General features: G+C 42.4%; 1 protein-coding gene across 1 annotated transcript in view; it reads right to left on the bottom strand.

Moving 5' to 3' along the window:
* Positions 1–608: 608 nt before the first annotated feature.
* The window catches only part of KCNU1 (potassium calcium-activated channel subfamily U member 1), an 81,993-nt gene continuing 64,647 nt past the window's right edge, over positions 609–17,954 (bottom strand). Inside the window, exons 20-23 of the mRNA XM_077805541.1 lie at positions 8,379–8,509; positions 3,470–3,664; positions 2,107–2,213; positions 609–777 (exon numbers count right to left, since the gene is read on the bottom strand). Coding sequence (XP_077661667.1) covers positions 609–777; positions 2,107–2,213; positions 3,470–3,664; positions 8,379–8,509 — 602 coding nt within the window. The remainder of the gene's footprint in view (positions 778–2,106; positions 2,214–3,469; positions 3,665–8,378; positions 8,510–17,954) is intronic.

Raw genomic sequence — 17,954 nt, forward strand, 5'->3', positions numbered from 1 at the left:
TGGGCATTTAGGCTATCTATTTTGGGTATTCCCACTATTGTCATAAGGATTTGCTCAGGTAGAAGGTTCTCTGTTCAATGACATTAAGGAAGTCTGGGCTAAATACAGCCTTTGCAGTCTAACAGTCTATCACAGGATACATATTGCTAAATCTTTTAACCCAAGGTTACTTACGTATGCTAACTTACAATAGGCCTAATGTGGCCTCATGCTAACAATTACTACTATTAGGCCCCAAGCTAAGTACTGTGCCCCAGGTCTACTGCAAAACCAATTTGAAAATAATCCTTACATTTCTTTGGTTACTCCTACTTTGCATGAGAACTTGAGTTTCATTGGTGTTAATTTAGAAAGAGTTAAGATGCTTGCTAAGATATAAATGATTATTTACCTGATCATCTGAGTTCAGGTCATGGGTAAAAGGTTCACATGGATGCCTAACTTCTGTAGGCACTTTTGAAAATCCCAGCCTGTGTGGCTACACAGTTGCTCATGTCAGTGTTTAAGCATTTCAAATTGCCTGCTACATCCCTAGGAAAAAATGACCAAGAAAGCTCATTGTGGGGTCTTAGTAACCAATACATTCTTTTTTATTTCCACAATCTCACTTAATTTTGCTTTATGGAGCTGTCCGTATGGCTCTGATGCCTCCTTGGTGAAAGATCCTCCTCACAAACTGACAGGTCACTAGTTGCTGTGGTGCTGAATGGGACAATGCAAAACACCATATCCGTAGGTAACATCTTGAAATCACTGGGGGGCCGAGCAATTGCATACCTGGAAAAGCACCAGAACATGAGAATCCAACAGCTCTGTGGGGTCTTTTGACCTTTGCTAAGTAATGCTCAGGATAGCTAGGGAATAGCATCTTTTTGCAATGTTTAACTGCACTTGAAAAATCCTTTTGAATAATTAGAACAGAGATCAGCAACCTTCGGCACGCGGTCCATCAGGGTAATCCGCTGGTGGGCCATGAGACATTTTGTTTATGTTGACCATCCGCAGGCACAGTCTCCCGCAGCTCCCAGTGGCCATGGTTTGCCGTTCCTGGCCAATGGGAGCTGTGGGAAGAGGCAGCCAGCACGTCCCTGCGACCCGCTGTTTCCCGTAGCTCCCATAGGCCAGGAACAGTGAACCGCAGCCACTGGGAGCTGCGGGGGGCCATGCCTGTGGACGGTCAACGTAAACAAAATGTCTCACGGCCCGCCAGCGGATTACCCTGATGGACCGCGTGCCGAAGGTTACCAACCCCTGAATTAGAAGATGCATACTATACTGTACCATTCATAGGGCTTTCTTCTGCCTTCACTTATACCTAGGAATAAGATATAAATTTTTAATTGGGGTTAATTAATCACTGGAAGAGATTGCCAAGGGACGTGATAAATGCTTTATCCCTCGAAGAGTGGGTGTCTTTTTAAGAGAGCTGCTCTAGTTCAACCAACATTTTTGGCTCATTGCAGGAATCACTGGGTGGGATTCTCTGGCCTTGGTCATGCTGGAGATCAGATTAGATGATCATTGTGCTCTCTTCTGACTTTAAAATCTGTGGAATCTATGAACTTGGACAGCCCCACTAACATCACACTCTGGCCTCTCGCTAAAGGCCAGTGTTCACATGTAAAGAATAATCAGATATTAAATAAGCATCGTTGTCTCTCATGCTAGCCCATAGTAGGCACTGTAACTGCCACAAAAGTAGATATATTTAAAGGTCTCTGTTCAGGGGATACCCAGAGCCATAACAAGGGTGTAAATCTTGACTCAGACTGGGGAAGGGACCAGGATTATGATATCATGGAGGCACAGCACTGGAACAGCTGGGGCTGCTCTAGTTTAAGATTTAGGTTAGCATCTGAGCTTCAAGTCAAGACTGAGGTGTCTTGTTAGAGCCATGTGAAGGCTTCATCTGCCTGCACTGCACATGTAATTAGCAAATCTTGACTCCTTTGTTTTCATGAGCACTCCAAAATTCATTGTATCTCCTTGCCCACCATCTAAAATAATTGCAGCATTATGATTATGATTGATTAAACAGATTTTTTTGGATCTTTCTTGCCCAGCTCAAACTGAAGTAAATATAAAACACAGTTTCAAATAAAATGCACTCCCCTATTCCTGTATGGATTGGGCTCTTCTGTCAGACGGTAGAGTCCAAAGCAAAGGATTCCAAACAAGTCTAATGCTTTGCAGTAAATGTCTCCAAAGGAATCCTGCAGAGAGAGAACAAAAAGTACTCTTAGCTGGAATGGTCATTCAGCCCTCTGGTGAGATCAGTCCATTATCAGATTTTTATTATTTATTATTGGTATTTCAGTAGCACCGAGGAGCTCCAGTCATGGACCCCACAGTGCTTGATGCTGTAGAAGCACAGAATAAAAAAAGGACCCTGCCCTACAGAGTTTACAATCTAAGTAATATTAAGAAAGGATATCTGACACCCTTAGCCACAGATTCAGATCCAACTTAATGAACCTGAATTTTACATATGTCAGCTTAGTCTTATGTCTCCACTAGGGCATGTGCGCAAGGTTGTGTTTCACACTCAGCATCCAGAGAAAAGACAAACCCTGATTTAAAGCACATAAGCACGTTCTTAACTTTAAGCACTTGCTTAAGTCCCATTGACTGAAGTGCTTTGCTGAATCAGGGCCTTCATTTGGAGAGTGGTTTTCAAAATGCTTAATAAGGATGAGCAATGCCTAGCCTTGAGAGTCACACTCACTTGCCTTGGTACATGATACATGCCAGGATTCCAACCCCCTTCCCATTGGTCCCTGTGGATTTGTATGAAGGAGACAATAATGACCACTGGAGAGATGACCGTGGACAGCAATCAGGGACAAAGGAAGCCAGGTATCTTTGGAAGAGAAAGAGACACATCTAGGCCAGGCCCTGGTCAGTAGTCACCAGCATTTTGGTAAGAGAACAAGAAGAGGATAAGTTGATAGAGGGTGATTCAGGTGATATTTTACTCTGAGGTTTGCAGCAGGCCAGAGTGTCAATATCATATTAGGACAGCCAATATCCCAGCTACACAAGTGAATCTTGGGATATTTTGTGCCTGGTCATATTCTTATGAAAGTTCCAAAATCTCTTGCTGTAAAAATAAAGGAGGCTTCAGAATGGACAGGATATTGTTGAGACAGTCACCACTGGCTACTCGCAGATTGCATAGGTGGTGAGGCTGGATAAGGGAGGAGATATTTACTGACTGCACTTGGTAACCAACTCACTAATCAGTGCGAGGTCATGACATATTTACCCCATAAAACACTGAGATACAAGACATGCCATATACACAGGTTAGGCTGTTCACATGCTGCACTGAATAGCGATATGGGATCTGATTATATTCTCAACACTGGGTTTCCATTGACTTCAGGGGAGTTACTTCTAATTTACACCAGTGTGAGATCAGAACCAAGCTCATAAAGGGCAACGCTACCAAGATGGTACTATAACTTACCCGGGAATCCGTTAACAGCCTCTTGGACAGAGGCATAAGCGCAAGTTTGCACCTAGCTCTGGGGGCCACGTATGCTGTGTTCATGAAACTGCCACACAGCACATTCTTCTCTGCCAGCTGTTCCTCCAGTTCAGGGCTTGTCCCACCCGTCACCAGAGTCTGGAGCAGAGCCAAGACGTGGTGGTCACGGTAGGTCTGGAAAGGAAGGTCACAGCAGACACAGAAACCTCCGGTTTATATCAGGCTGACAAAAGTGATCACCCTATCACTTTAAGATGGAAATTACCTATCCGTCACCTCTAGTACAGCAATCCCTGCTGGTGCAGGATTATTCTCCACAGTGTGTGCTCCAGTGTTTTGACTAGACCTGGTCAGAAAATGGGACTTCTCTCCCCCCCCCCCCCCGACCCCCGCAATTAGATTAAAACAAAAAAGAATTCCTGTCCTGAATCAGGACGAAACGTGAAAAAAATCTCAACAATCTTAATGAACCAGAAATCTGGGAGAGGTGTGTGTGAAACTGAATTGGGTCAACAGAAACATTTTGTTTTGATTTTGAGCTTCTTATTTTCTTAAATGCTTTTTGCAATAACTTATCCTAAATTTCTAAACAAAAAGTTGTTTGGAGTCAAAAAATGGAACTCTTCACTGAGAAAATGTCAAAAAAGGGGACATTCTGGCAATTTTGAAACTTCTATTTTCAAAAGTTTTTCAAAACAGGAAATTCATTGAAACCAACCCTTTCCTGAGAAAAGTTTTTGTTTTGATGAATCTGTATTTTCCAATGCAAAAATATTTCGTTGACAAATTTCCATCTGTCTCTGATTACAGTCTAAATAGACCAAGTCAGACAAGGGGTGAAAGGGGAAATAGAGGCAGCAATTAGCAAAAAGGCTTGCCCAAGGTCACACAGACGTCAGTGATAGGGATGGAAAGAAAGCTCAGGTCTTCTGATTCTAGCACCCTAATTCTGTGGCTATATTTTTTTAAAGTTATGCAGGGCGCTTTAGCTTCATGGGCCCTCTGTTTTGGAAGAAGACTGGTGAAGACAGAACTAACACACTGAGCTTTCAAAATATCCCCCCAGACTGACAAAACAGAATACTCATTAAGTGTACAGCCCAAACTCTGCAGGACACGGTGGGCCTAATCCTCTATTGTCCTGCACTTTGTGAATTCATTTATACCAATAATAGTCGGCAAAAAATGCTAGCAACTCAGAAGGATACTTTCTGAAACACACTCTTAACAATGTAAGTAACTCTACAAGGAGAATCCGTGCCAGCCGTTTAAGATAGATAAGGAGGCTCTCTGGAGAAACTGTAAAGCACATCCTGAAACATTACAAGACAGAAGTAGGGGGAAAAAGACAACTGAGCTTTTGCAAACCTGAAAAAAAAGTGTGTGGTTCAAATTCAAATTTGGGACAAAAAAAAAAAGCATTTTTCTTATGTTTATTTGAACCGATTTCCTCTGTCCATAATCTCAATGCATCGAATAATTTAATTTCTACTCTTTCTCAAAAACTGATTTCCCACATGTAGCAATCTTATGGAATCTGTCAGCTGTATTCTCAGGAGGAAAAACTAAACAAGCTGTGGAGAAGGAATGGTGTTACTAAATCAGAGCTAAACTCAAATCCGCTTAATAACATGTGAACACATTGTTGGGCAAAAGGCTATAATGCTGTTAGAGTAATTATCAGCCTTTTAAAGTAAGGAGCTGTAGTCTGGGGTTATTCTGAAGTGATACTGCTCCAGAGGAATCTGCATTTTACATATTTAACTGAAGAGCGCTGAGCTATTTAACATATCGTTGCTGTACTTTTTGACATCAAAAGAATTGTATTTCCATACTTGGGTGAATTAATAGGATTTGCATGTCACCCTCATTCTGTACTTTCTTTGCTTAGCTATACTGTAGAAGTTTGAAAGGGGCAAAACAAGTAAAGAGATGTGTAAGAGTATATGCACGCAGGCAAGTTTCAGTATGCTTAAAATGGATCTCCAAGCTCACTGTAAAGGAGCCAAGTTCTTGTGATGAAAGCGGGAGACCCTACTGACTTCTCCATCTGTTATTTGGTTACAGCCTGAAGAGCATGGATGCCCCTGGAATGCCACTGCATATGACAGGACAGGCTGTGAACCCTCTTCTCACATTATTGAGCAGTTACCCAGTTAGTCCCATCAACTCCATATTGGCTGCTGAGCATGATGGAAAATCCAGACCAATTGTAAGTGCTGAGCATTTGCAAACCTGGCCCTGCATGAGTTGCCCCCCATCATACAGGAAACCTATGGCAGAGCTATTAATTGAACTCTTTTCAGTGCCTTAACCACAAAACCATCCTCTCTCTCTTCTTGCACTATATAGCTCCTTTCTGCCCTGCTAGCCATCAAGTATCAGGTTAGCGCGAGACATTTCTACTTCCGACTTCTGAGTGGGTTATGCTTCACTTGATGGAATCTACTGTCATTGCTTTTCCTCCACTCTGGCCTCTCTAGCACCGTCCTTTCCCGTTACAGAAAAACAACAAACTAGCTCTCAGGCAGCTCAAAACCCCAGGAACTTTCAGCAGATCTTCACAATGATGGGAAAGCGGAGATGATATTTAACAGCTGAATGCTTTCCTCTACTCTTTATTCTCATTCGCTTGCTTTGCTTTTCCCAACCCTCTGCCTGACTAAACAATATCATGTCTCTTTTCCTTCTTCCCTACATTTAATGACCAGCTGAATCTGACCAAAGACATTCTCCTGCTGAAAAATTAGACCTAAGAGTTGATCATTCCTGGACTGACTTGGGATCTGAAGCCTGAGTGAAATTTTATCCTTTAAGATAGGTCATGCTAGATCTCAAGTTACTTTTACACTTGACACCAGCGATCCTTAATTACAGTCAGGCTGACTGACATATCAGTGACTAGCAGCCATGTAATACTTTCCCTAACACTGGAGTCTTCTCAGGAAAGCATAACTGGACTTGACACTCTTCTTTTTTTTTTTGGACTGCTTATCCCTTCAAGAGGTTTGTGGTGTATTTATTCAATTTCTTTAAAACTGCCGCCCAAGCAGTATCTTGTTACACCTGAATCCAAGGCAAGTCACGTGTAACTTGACTGCAGCACCAAAGGTCATGGAGGATGGGAGGTGGCACAGTTAAGAAAGAAGGGCAGCCAGTTTGGGAGATGCAGGCTTATTATGAATTGAGCTGCTGTCTTCCTGACAAAATGTTGGCTTAACTGCCCCACACTTTCCCTCATCCGCGTCACTACCATCAGTATCACTCACTTCTGTCAGTGATCTGACATGAATATGTTATGGGGGTGGGGAACTGTCATGTTCTCTTTGCTCTCCTTACATTTTCAATCCCATCTACCATGTTAAACACACTCTTAAAGATATAAATGTTATACAGAGCCATTGCCAAAAAATTTTGCAGATTCAAACCTTTCCCTCTTTTGTAAGGGTCCTAATCTGATGGGGCTTGCAGACATCTGGACCACATCAGGTCTATGATTGTGGCAACATGTGTAGAATTAGTTGTACACCTAAATCTCTTTGTAGAAAACATACTACTCCCATTGACTTCGCTTTGCAATCCAGCCCAATTGAATTTCCATGTTGATGCCAGACAGACATCCCTGGAGAATGAAGTGTTTTGTTTATCCCCACATCAGTTATAGCAGGGTAGTGGTCGTGCAAATGTCCCTCCACACTTCAGCTCACCAATGCACCTCAAGCCGGACCTGGAGGTACCTTCTCCCACTCCCTCTGTCCCTCCCTCCCATGGATGAGCAAGAAGTTTGAGTCTTCATGGGCCATTCAGTTATTGGCACTACTATTGTGATTTCCAACACAGGGTCCAATTGGTGTCAAAGGTAATGATGGTTTGAACGAATACATTTCCCTTCAGAGGAACAGCTTGCTCCTGATCTAAATCATGCTAAAAAACAGTCAGACTCATCCTAAATATCTTTTACAGCAAGTAAGGATTCTTTAAAAAAAAAACAAAAAAAAAAACCTGTAATGAAAACACTATAAAATAACTCCAGCTAACTTATTTATACAGCGTAGAGAAGCGGTTCTCAAACTGTGGATCGTGACAACCTGTTTTAATGGGGCCGCTAAGGCTGGCATTAGCTTTGCTGGTGCCTGGGGCCAAAGCAAAGCTCGAGCACCACTTCCCAGGGCAGAAGTCGAAGTCTGAGGGCTTCAGCCCTGGATGGCAGGGATCAGATTACAGGCCCCCGCCTGGGGCTAAAGCCCTTGGGATTTGGATTTGGCCCTCCCCACCTGGGGTGATGGGGCTCAGGTTTTGGGCCTGCCCGCCCCCACCCAGGGTAGTGGGGCTCAGGTGGGCTCAGGCTTCGGTCCCTCCTCCTGGGGTCGTGTAGTAATTTTTGTTGTCAGCAGGGGGTTGCAGTGCAATAACGTCTGAGAACCCCTGGCACAGAGAATGAGAGAGCTGACAATGGTGTGCACTGAATGAGATGTCTCTTGGAACTGATGGTTCTCCGGATTCGCATAACCCTGTGGAACTCACTGCCACAAGATATCATTGAGGCCAAAAGCAGGATTCAAAAAAGGAGTAAACATTTCTCTGGATAACAGGAATATCTAGAGCTATAAAATTTAAAGGATTAAAAATATACAAGAGTTTTGGAAGAGCTATAAACTCTCCTACATTAGGGAATAAGCCAACCTCTAACTAACCCCATCATTGCCTACTGCAGGGTTTCTTGCACCTTGTTCTCAAGCAGGTGATATTGGCTGTTTTTGGAGACAGGATGGGAGATTTAGTGGATTTATCCCAAATGGAAATTGTTATATTGCTTGATCGGTTGTCCCTGTCCTAGCGAATGGTTGTTTATGAGGCCACCAGTTACAGGAGTCAGTGATGTACTTACAGTAGACAAGAGAGAATCCAAAAAGCTATCTGAGAAGATACCACCAGTGGAGCTGAGATACAGCTCTTGTTCTGGGATCTGAGAGTCACTGCTAATGTGGTGATCAATGAACTGGACATTCGATGTAGTGTCTGTAAAATCAATCAATCAATCAAAGAAGGAACACTAAAGATCTTAAAAACACTGTAGTTACCATACAGGATGAGAACAGAACAATGATTCATTAGCCTAGCCCATTATCCTGTCTCCTGCACTAGCCAGAACCTACTGCTTTAGAGGAAGAAGGGGAAAAAAGCGTTTAATGTACCTGACCAGTTGTGCACTGGGGCAAAAGCTTATCACACCAAGAACCCAGACCTTAGTGACATGGGGTAAAAGTTTTCAAAGCACCCAAATGACTTAGGAATAAAGCCACATTTTCAAAAATGACTTAAGACTTAGGTTTCTTTTTGAAGTCACTTTTTGAAAATGGGACTTCCCAAGTCACTTTTTGAAAATGGGACTTTGGCTTCTCAGTCACTTAAATGTTTTGGAAACTTTTACCCATAATGCCTCAGCATCCTGTAGCAGTGAGTTCCACTGCTTAATTATACAATCATAAAAAAGAAAAAAATTGCTGTTTAAATTTGCTTAGTTAATTTTTTGAAACCCCCTCCCCCCGCCACACACACCAATTCTTAAGTTATGGGATATCAGGCAGTCTCTCAGTCTTGCCCACATTTAAGAGCCAACATATAGTTCTTGAAGAAATCCTCATAATAAAAAATAGCATTGCTTTAACTTTCTTTTCTGTTTTTAATAGACTGTGTAAATCGTCCAGGCAGAAGGCACCTGCTGTGCTGCTGAATGTATTAGGTATATGCTCGTATTCGAGCTATGCCAGTGAGAATGTTGATGAATGACAGCAACACAGCTGGAGTGGGACAGAATGAGCAACGGAATCAAGACCAAGAACCCATTTTTTCCATTAAAAATAAAACCTTAACAAGTAACCTTTCTGTGATTACTGATTAATGTATTTTGTGCCCTGCAAAGCTAGGAGGCATTTGAACAGATGCTTAAAGAAGGTGACTAAAATTGGCCAGTTTCACATTGCTGTTGAAAGACTTCTGATACCCGGTCACACTGGCATTATCATTTAGCAGTGTATTCTGTACACAAAAATTTAACCAACCTACATTTTGGGGGTCAGACCTTCAACGGGTATAAATCAGTATTGCTCCATTGATCGGCCCTTAAGAATCTGGGTATAAAAACCATGGACATACTAGCACAGATTGAAATAACCTGTTTTGTTTTTTTCCCATTCTTTCCTGTTTAGGGGGGGTTTGTTATTGTTTCTAAGTTATTTGTTTCACTTATTGGCCGCTTGTGCCAGGGGTATCTAGCAGCCGTAACTCCAGAGGAATGTCCATTCACCCTGCGTTCAATGGAGTAGCCGAGCAAATCAGAAGTTTGTTGCATTGGAAATCCGAACCCTGCCAGCCAGTTCCCTGGGCTAAACGAAAGCCCACTGCGCCCAGTGAGACATTCTATTGACTTCAATGGGCTTTAGATCAGCCTGATGGGAGGTGGCTGGTTTGGCTAATTCCCTTCCTTGAATACTCCTCCTCATGTCCCCATAAGTAAGGGGAAAGCAGCAGCCTATCAGAGTATAAGGGCAGTAACACAACTCTCCAGATGTGGGAATAATGCTCCAACAGCTATATCCATGTCTATTTCCTTCATGGGCACTCAGGATCTATACTGGCACTGAAAAGTCCGTGTTTCGGTCTATCATGCCTCATGGCTCAGCAAGTGCCAGGAGATGGCATGGCCTCAGGGGCCACGGTAAGCTTTGTACTTCACTGGGATATCATCATGATCTCACAGTAATTACAGCAGAGGCCAGCCAAGCTTGGCAATGCTGATTCAATTGAGATATCATATTGCAGATGAGAATCCAGAGGAAACAGCTTGGCTGCTTTTAATACAATGGGTCTGAGTTCCTGGAGAGCTCTTTTTAATGTAGAAATTGGGTCTGCTGATGCCTTCTTATGCTTCTGTGGGAGCTGGGAGTCTGTAATAGATTTCCTGTGGTAGGTGGCAATTGAGGAGCTCGTAGGAATTTACTATTTACCAGTTATATTGTGGCAGCTCCTAGAGGCCATCACGGTCAGGACTCCACTGTGCTAAGTGTTGTACAAACATATAGCAAAGGCCAATCCTTGCCCAGAAGAGATGGCAATCTAAAAGACACAGGATGAAATCCTATCCCCATGGAGATGAACATCAAAACTTCCACTGACTTCAGTTGGCCCAGGATTTCACCCAAAGATACTAAGGATCTAAGATATTAAGGTGCTAAGATGATACTTTTGGCAGGTTTTGAGCAGTGTGTGACTGGTATTCAGAAGATGCCTTTGGTAGATGGCAACATTGGTAATGGATGTCTTATTGCTGACATTGGTATGTAGTACCCAGCAGTGACCAGAGGTTAGCCACAGACCTGATCCAGCAAAGCACGTATGCATATGGCTAACTTTAAGCATGCAAGTAATTCCTCCATTGGCTTGGAAGGTAGGCACAGACATAAGTGCTTCACTGGCCAAGGAGCTATATGAGGGACTTTTTGCAAGACAGCTGTTTTTGTGCTTTCAAGTCTTAAACTCTTGAGGGCATTTGCCTTCCTACCTTACCCCTGAGTCTGCAAACAGATTCCCATTTCTGTTCTAGGCCACAGTGGGGGCAGGGAAGCATGTGCGAAGGGACTGGCCCAAATTCATTACTTTGTCAAAGATCTAACATGACTAAAATGCAAAGCCATGTCAATTGATTTCAGGTGTTTTCCCCTCCACTGCCACATGGAATCCAGGAGGGAATTGCGCACTTGGTCCACTGCCTGTCTCAAGCCATCAGCTTGACGGCACATTTTCTCCTCAGTGGGGCTGGATCATAACAGCTGGCTCAAAACATTCTGAGATGCTGGGAGGCAAGAGAAATAAAAGCACAGACCACAGCACAAGTGAATATCAAAGCATGACTATGGGAAATTCAAGTGTCAGAGTGGCCCATAGGTCTGAGATGCTGGTAGGACAGGTGTTATTTGATAATTATTTCTTTTGCAATATTGGCTAGAAATCCCAGTCATGGATGGTACCCTATGGTGCTAGGTGCTGTACAAAAAGATGGTCAATGCCCCAAAGAGCTTACAATCTAAGTGAGGCATCATGTCCTAAACCTAAGCTTTGTAATCCCTTCCAAACTATCAGTACCAAGACATGTGACAGAACACTAATGAAATCAGGCTGGAACCCTCAGAGCACAACCTTCTTTCATGATTTCTGCTGCTTCCTGGCACCTATGGGAAATTAAGCTGTGATAAGGCAGCATCAGGACCATAGGGTACGATCAGTCAGTAAAATGTTGTTTTGAGGATGTAAATAAGGATGGTCTTGTGGCTAAGGCACTGGATTGGGACTCAGAAGAGCTGGGGGCAATTTCTGGTTCTGCCCCAGATCCCCTATATGACCTTGAACAAGTCATGAGATCTCTCTATACCTCAAGTCTCCTTCTGTACATAACAGAAGAACAGCCATACTGGGCCAGACCAATGGTCCATCTAGCCCAATATCCTATCTTCCAACAGTGTCTAATGCCAGATATTTCAAAGGAAATGAACAGAACTGGGAAATTATCAAGAGATCCATCCCATCATCCAGTCCCAGCATCTGGCACTCAGAGGCTTAGGGACATCCAGATCATGGGGTTGCATCCCTGACCGTCTTGGCTCATAGCCATTGATGAAGCTATCCTCCGGGAACTTAACTAATTCTTTTTTGAATGAAGTTATACTTTTGGCCTTCACAACATCCCCTGGCAATGAGTTCCACAGGGTGACTCTGCATTGTACTTCCTTTTGTTACCTGGTGCCTATTAATTTCATTGGTGACCCTTGGTTTGTGTGTTATTTGAAGGGTTAAATAGCGCTTCCTTATTCACGTTCTCCATACCACTCATGATTTTATAGACCTCTATCATATCTCCCCTTAGTGTCTCTTTTCCAAGCTGAACAGTCCCAGTCTTCTTAATCTCTCCTATATGGAAGCTTAATCATTTTTGTTGCCTTTCTCTGTACCTTTTCCAATTCTAATGTATCTTTTTTGAGATGAGACTACCAGAACTGCACGCAGATTCCAGGTGTGGAGGTGCCATAGATGTATATAATGGCATTATGATATTTCCTGCCTTATTATCTCTCTCTTTCCTAATGGCTCCCAACATTCTGTTCGCTTTTTTGACTGCCATTGCACATCCATCATTTTGTATGTATAGTTGGGATTATGTTTTCCAAGGTGCATCACTTTGCATTTATCAACACTGAATTCCACCTACCATTTTGTTGCCCAGTCACCCAGTTTTGTGAGATCCCTTTGTAACTCTTCACAGTCAGCTTTGGATTTAACTAATTTGAGTAATTTGTATCATCTGCAAACTTCTAGAGATACCTCTATTTACGCCTCTCCATTCTGAAAACCGACCATTTATTCCTGCCCTTTGTTTCCAGTCTTTCAACCAGTTACTGATCCATGAGAGGACCTTCCCTCTTATCCCATGACTCCTGACTTTGCTTAAGAGCCTTTGATGAGGGACTTTGTGATAGGCTTTCTGAAAGTCCAAGTACACTATATCCACTGGATCACCCTTATCCACTTGTCTGTTGAGCTCATCAAAGAATTCTAATTTAGTTGACCCCATCAGAGAATTCTAATAGATCGGTGAGGCATGAGTTCCCTTTATAAAAGCCATGTTGACTCTTCCCCAACAAATTGTGTTCATCCATGTGTCTGATAATTCTGTTCTTTATTATAGTTTCAACCAATTTGCCTGGAACTGAAGTTAGGGTTATTGGCCTGTAATTGCCAGGATCACCTCTGGAGCCATTTTTAAAAGTGGTGTCACACTAGCTATCCTCCAGTCATCTGGTACAAAAGCTGATTTAAGTGATAGGTTACATACCACAGTTAGCAGTTCTACAATTTCATATTTTCAGAACTCTTGAGTGAATGCCATCTGGCCCTGATGACTGATTATTGTTTAATTTACCAATTTGTTCCAAAATCTCCTCTATAGACACCTCAATCTGGGACAGTTCCTCAGATTTGTCACCTAAAAGAAATGGCTCAGGTGAGGGAATCTTCCTCACATCCTCTGCAGTGAAGACTGATGCAAAGAATTCATTTACTCATTTATTCATTCATTTACCTCTGTAAGATGAGGTAGTCATACATCCCTACATCATGGGGTGTTGCGAGGGTAAATTCATTAAGGGACGTGAGCTGTTCATATACTATAGGGATGGAGACCTACATGGGTAGAATGTACAGCCACTGGACCTTGGGCAGCTTTGGTGAAAATGAGGTTTCTGTGGAGAGCTACATTTTTCTTTCTCTCCAACTGGTGCAGTTTCAATTAGCTCAGCCAAATAGAATCTCCCAGTAGAAATGTGATTATTTTTCTAATGTGTCTCTGGATTCTCCATTAACAGTTACTCCAAGTGTAATGACTACCCAGCCACAAGCTCCATCACCACAACTTTTCAGTAATTTGCAAACTGGATACAATTAACTTAGGCTTGAAGAGAGACTGGGAGTGGATGGGTCATTACACAAAGTAAAACTATTTCCCCTTGTTTATTTCCCCCACCCCTCACCCCCCACTGTTCCTCAGACGTTCTTGTCAACTGCTGGAAATGGCCCACCTTGATTATCACTACAAAAAGTCATCGTCGCCCCCGCCCCCGCTCTCCTGCTGGTAATAGCTCACCTTAAGTGATCACTCTCGTTACAGTGTGTATGGTAACACCCATTGTTTCATGTTCTCTATGTATATAAATCTCCCCACTGTATTTTCCACTGAATGCATCTGATGAAGTGAGCTGTAGCTCATGAAAGCTTATGCTCAAATAAATTTGTTAGTCTCTAAGGTGCCACAAGTACTCCTTTTCTTTTGTGAATACAGACTAACACAGCTGCTACTCTGAAACTTTTCAGTACTGTTACTTCCTGCCCCAGCTGGAACTGGAAAGCACAGAAAATCATGGAAATAGGAGAAACAATAAAATAAATAAATAAATGAATAAAATAACATTGTCAAACCTCAGACAAACAAGTAAACCTCCTATTCAAACCACCTCAGCCATTCCTACCGCCACCTCAGGGCATCGAGCTTTGAAAGATTTACCATAAGCTGTGCTGTGATGATCCTGAGAGATGGTTACATATGGACAAGAAGGAAGGGCAGGTCATTGGTTCTGGCTCAGTTATGAATGGAGGGTGATTCTGGAATTGACAGAACTGTCACTGAGTTGTTCAGTGCACATGGCACTTCTAAGGATCATGCCAAACAAAACAGTGGCTGATGGAGTCAGGGTCCAGTCAGAATGCCTAGCGACACACTATGCTAATTTGATGAGTACTGCTTTGTGTCAGCACTCTAAATGGAACTAAACATCCGCATCCCTGGAGACTAGCAGCCCAGCCATACCACTCTGGTGTCACACTGCCTGCTATGTTACTAGTAATCAGTTAATCATTGCACATGTTTCTAATTAATGGATTTAGTATGTAATCACCAGGGGATGAAGATGAAACAGCCAAGAGTAGCATGAAAAAGCATTGTGGGTTGTCTCTGTTATAAATGAAATCCAGAGTGGCTGAACAATATGGGATGTGAAGGACAGACGTATTCACTGGATCTGATACTAAAATGCGTTGAGCTCTTGAGCTGTCTCCAGACTAATATGGACTCATCACAGTAATGTCTGAATCGCTCACCATCATTCTGAATGATCTTCACAGCACACCCTTGTGAGGCAGGTGGTACTTAGATTGCATGCTCTTTGGTACAGGGATTGTCTTTCTGGAGCGTGGGCTGACGCCTCTAGATGACAATGTAGTACAAATGAGATGAAAGAGGGAAGTGGTACTAGCCCTAATTTTACAGACTGGGAACTGAGGCACAGAGAGATTTAGGGACTTGCCCAGATCCCAGAGGGAATCTGCAGCAGAACCAGGTACTGAACCCGGATCTCCTGATGTGTAGTCAGTTGCATAGCCGTAAGGGTATCCTTTCTCTCCTAAATAGACTCACTACACACTGGGGATTTTATAACACTGTTATAGGTTTTTTCCCCCTGACTTCTTCAAAGCCACCAAATTAACATTTAAGTCAACCCTTTTAATGCTCCTTGGACATGCAGTGCTTGTTGTTTTCTGTCTGTGAATTTTAAAGGGGGCAGGGGGTAAATAAATAATGCAGTACGCTTATCGCTTCTGTGAAATTTGTTCCCAAAGAATAACTTACTCAGCTCTGTGATGATGGGGATCCTTTTATAACTTGGCTCTGATTCATTCTCCAGTGTTCTCACTCTGCCAACTGCCTCTGCAGAAACAATCAACAACAACATGGGGAGAGAAGAGAGAGGTAAAGGCAGGAAGACAATGGTTCAGAGACTGACACATGCAGAAAGGCACTTACCTGAGCCTAAAAAATGTCATTGTCATGTAAAAATCCCAAAGCACTTCCTATAAATAGAAAGTTTCTTGCCTTGGTTTGCTTTTCCATGCTGCATTTTATTCACTCAGAGTTTCAAAGGATTAAGAAAGAAAAGCTCTCCTGGGAGCCGCTTATTGACATCATAACTAAAATATAATTACTCTCTGTGGAGCAGCGGGGCTGGTAATAGTGTTGTTAGGCACAAAGCCCCTAGTAAGCCAATTTGCACTCCAAGGGTGTTTTTTTTTTTCCCTTGAAGAAGGCTATAAAGAAATGGGATAGGACATGTGCAGCAAAAGTGAAGGGGAAAGCAAAATGGCCTGCATTTTGGAACTCAAGACATAAGCCAGTGGTTTAAGAGAGACATGTGAAGGCCTCCTGGAAAACATTAGTCCTGATTCTCCCCTTACTTTGTGGGTGCCTTCAAGGAGTTATTTCTGATTTACATCAGTGGGAAAACCAGACTCATTTTATTTAAAGACAGTTTTCAGAGACTGTGTTAGATTGTCTGCTTTCCCCATCTCTTGTTTGGATAGGATTTGATTCGGTCTCTCTTACTTATGTTCTATCAATCAACATCTAAGTACTTATATTAGTGCCCATCACTGTAATATCTGAGTAGGTGACTATTAATTGGACTAATCATTGAGTAAGGCGTTATTCAAAGTAAAGATGGCAGAATCCAAACTGCACTAGGGACTCTGACTAAAAGCAGGGTCTCATCTCAGTCAGAGACAGGATATTGGATAGTGGATCGTCTCTCTTACAAATCCTATAGAAAGTGGCTGAACAAACAGGGATAACAGAAGTATTATCTGAGTCTGGAAGTAAAATTCATTGAACCTTCTCTCTGTCTAGACACTAATATGGTCCTAGATGGGTCACTGGTCTAATCTATTCTGACAATTACTAAATTCAGGTGACACAAATGCCCAAAAACATTTGAAATGTGGGGCACAGAAGCAGCACAAAAAGCACCTCCTGGGCATGCACTGGCATTTCTGAACATCGGCTGGTGACATCAGCTAAATGCCTGAAAATGAATTATTGCCCTTTTTCTACCTTTCCACGTATTATAGTAGCTGATCTGAATGTATGTCAGATCATTGCCTGGATGCATTTTCCTTATGTCAATATTTTTGCTACCAAACAGTACACAGCACTGTACCTGAAATCTTACAAACTGGCAGCGTGCTATTACAAAAGATTACTTAATTGTAGATTACTACTGTACATTTGAATTTCAATAGCATATTAAGTTGTCAGACTTAATTACTGTTATATATTTAGATTATGCCACAGATTATTTAGTTCAGTACCTAGGTTTGCCAACCTGTTCACTTAGTGACATGACAGGGTGATCATTACAGCATTACTGGAAAACCTAAAAGTTTCCATGGGAAAGACTAGGAGTCCTTGGCATTCAAAATGACCCTAACAAATGGTCATTCCTGTGGGTGTAAGTAATGTTGACCTCCAGGGGGGTCTGGCTCACTAAGATCTCTTCAGTTGCATACCCCGGAGACAGGTAATGTGTGGAAGAGATGTGCTGGGCTCGGGTAGAGCTCTCTGAAATGTTTATGATGAAATCCAAAACCACAAGATACAACCACAGAAACCTCCAGACTCGGTTCATATAGCTACAATGTTCACTTAACTTCTGAGGAACCTAGGACTTCTGCCTCAAAATCATGACAAATGTCCAACTTTTGCAAGGTTGCGGATGTGAAATGGGGTGGTTTTATTTACAGCTGCAAAGTTTAGGATGATGGAGAATCAGGATCAGTAAGGTGGCTGGATGTCCAGCCAAGTAATTGAATAGTCCATCAGCAACTGATAAATATTGCACAGAAAAGTCCAGCTTTTAACCATCTTTTTAAAAACTAGGTTTGCTGCTTCATAACATACATAAACAGGTATTTTAAATCAGTCCCTTCTGTACTTGCTAGTTCCTCAGATTATTATGATGTTAAAGAATGATCTTCATAATCTATGCTCTCTCCTCCTATTTCCCAAACCAATAGTTACTGTCAGCCAATG

Source organism: Eretmochelys imbricata, chromosome 26, assembly GCF_965152235.1.
Source record: "Eretmochelys imbricata isolate rEreImb1 chromosome 26, rEreImb1.hap1, whole genome shotgun sequence".
Taxonomy (NCBI): domain Eukaryota; kingdom Metazoa; phylum Chordata; order Testudines; family Cheloniidae; genus Eretmochelys; species Eretmochelys imbricata.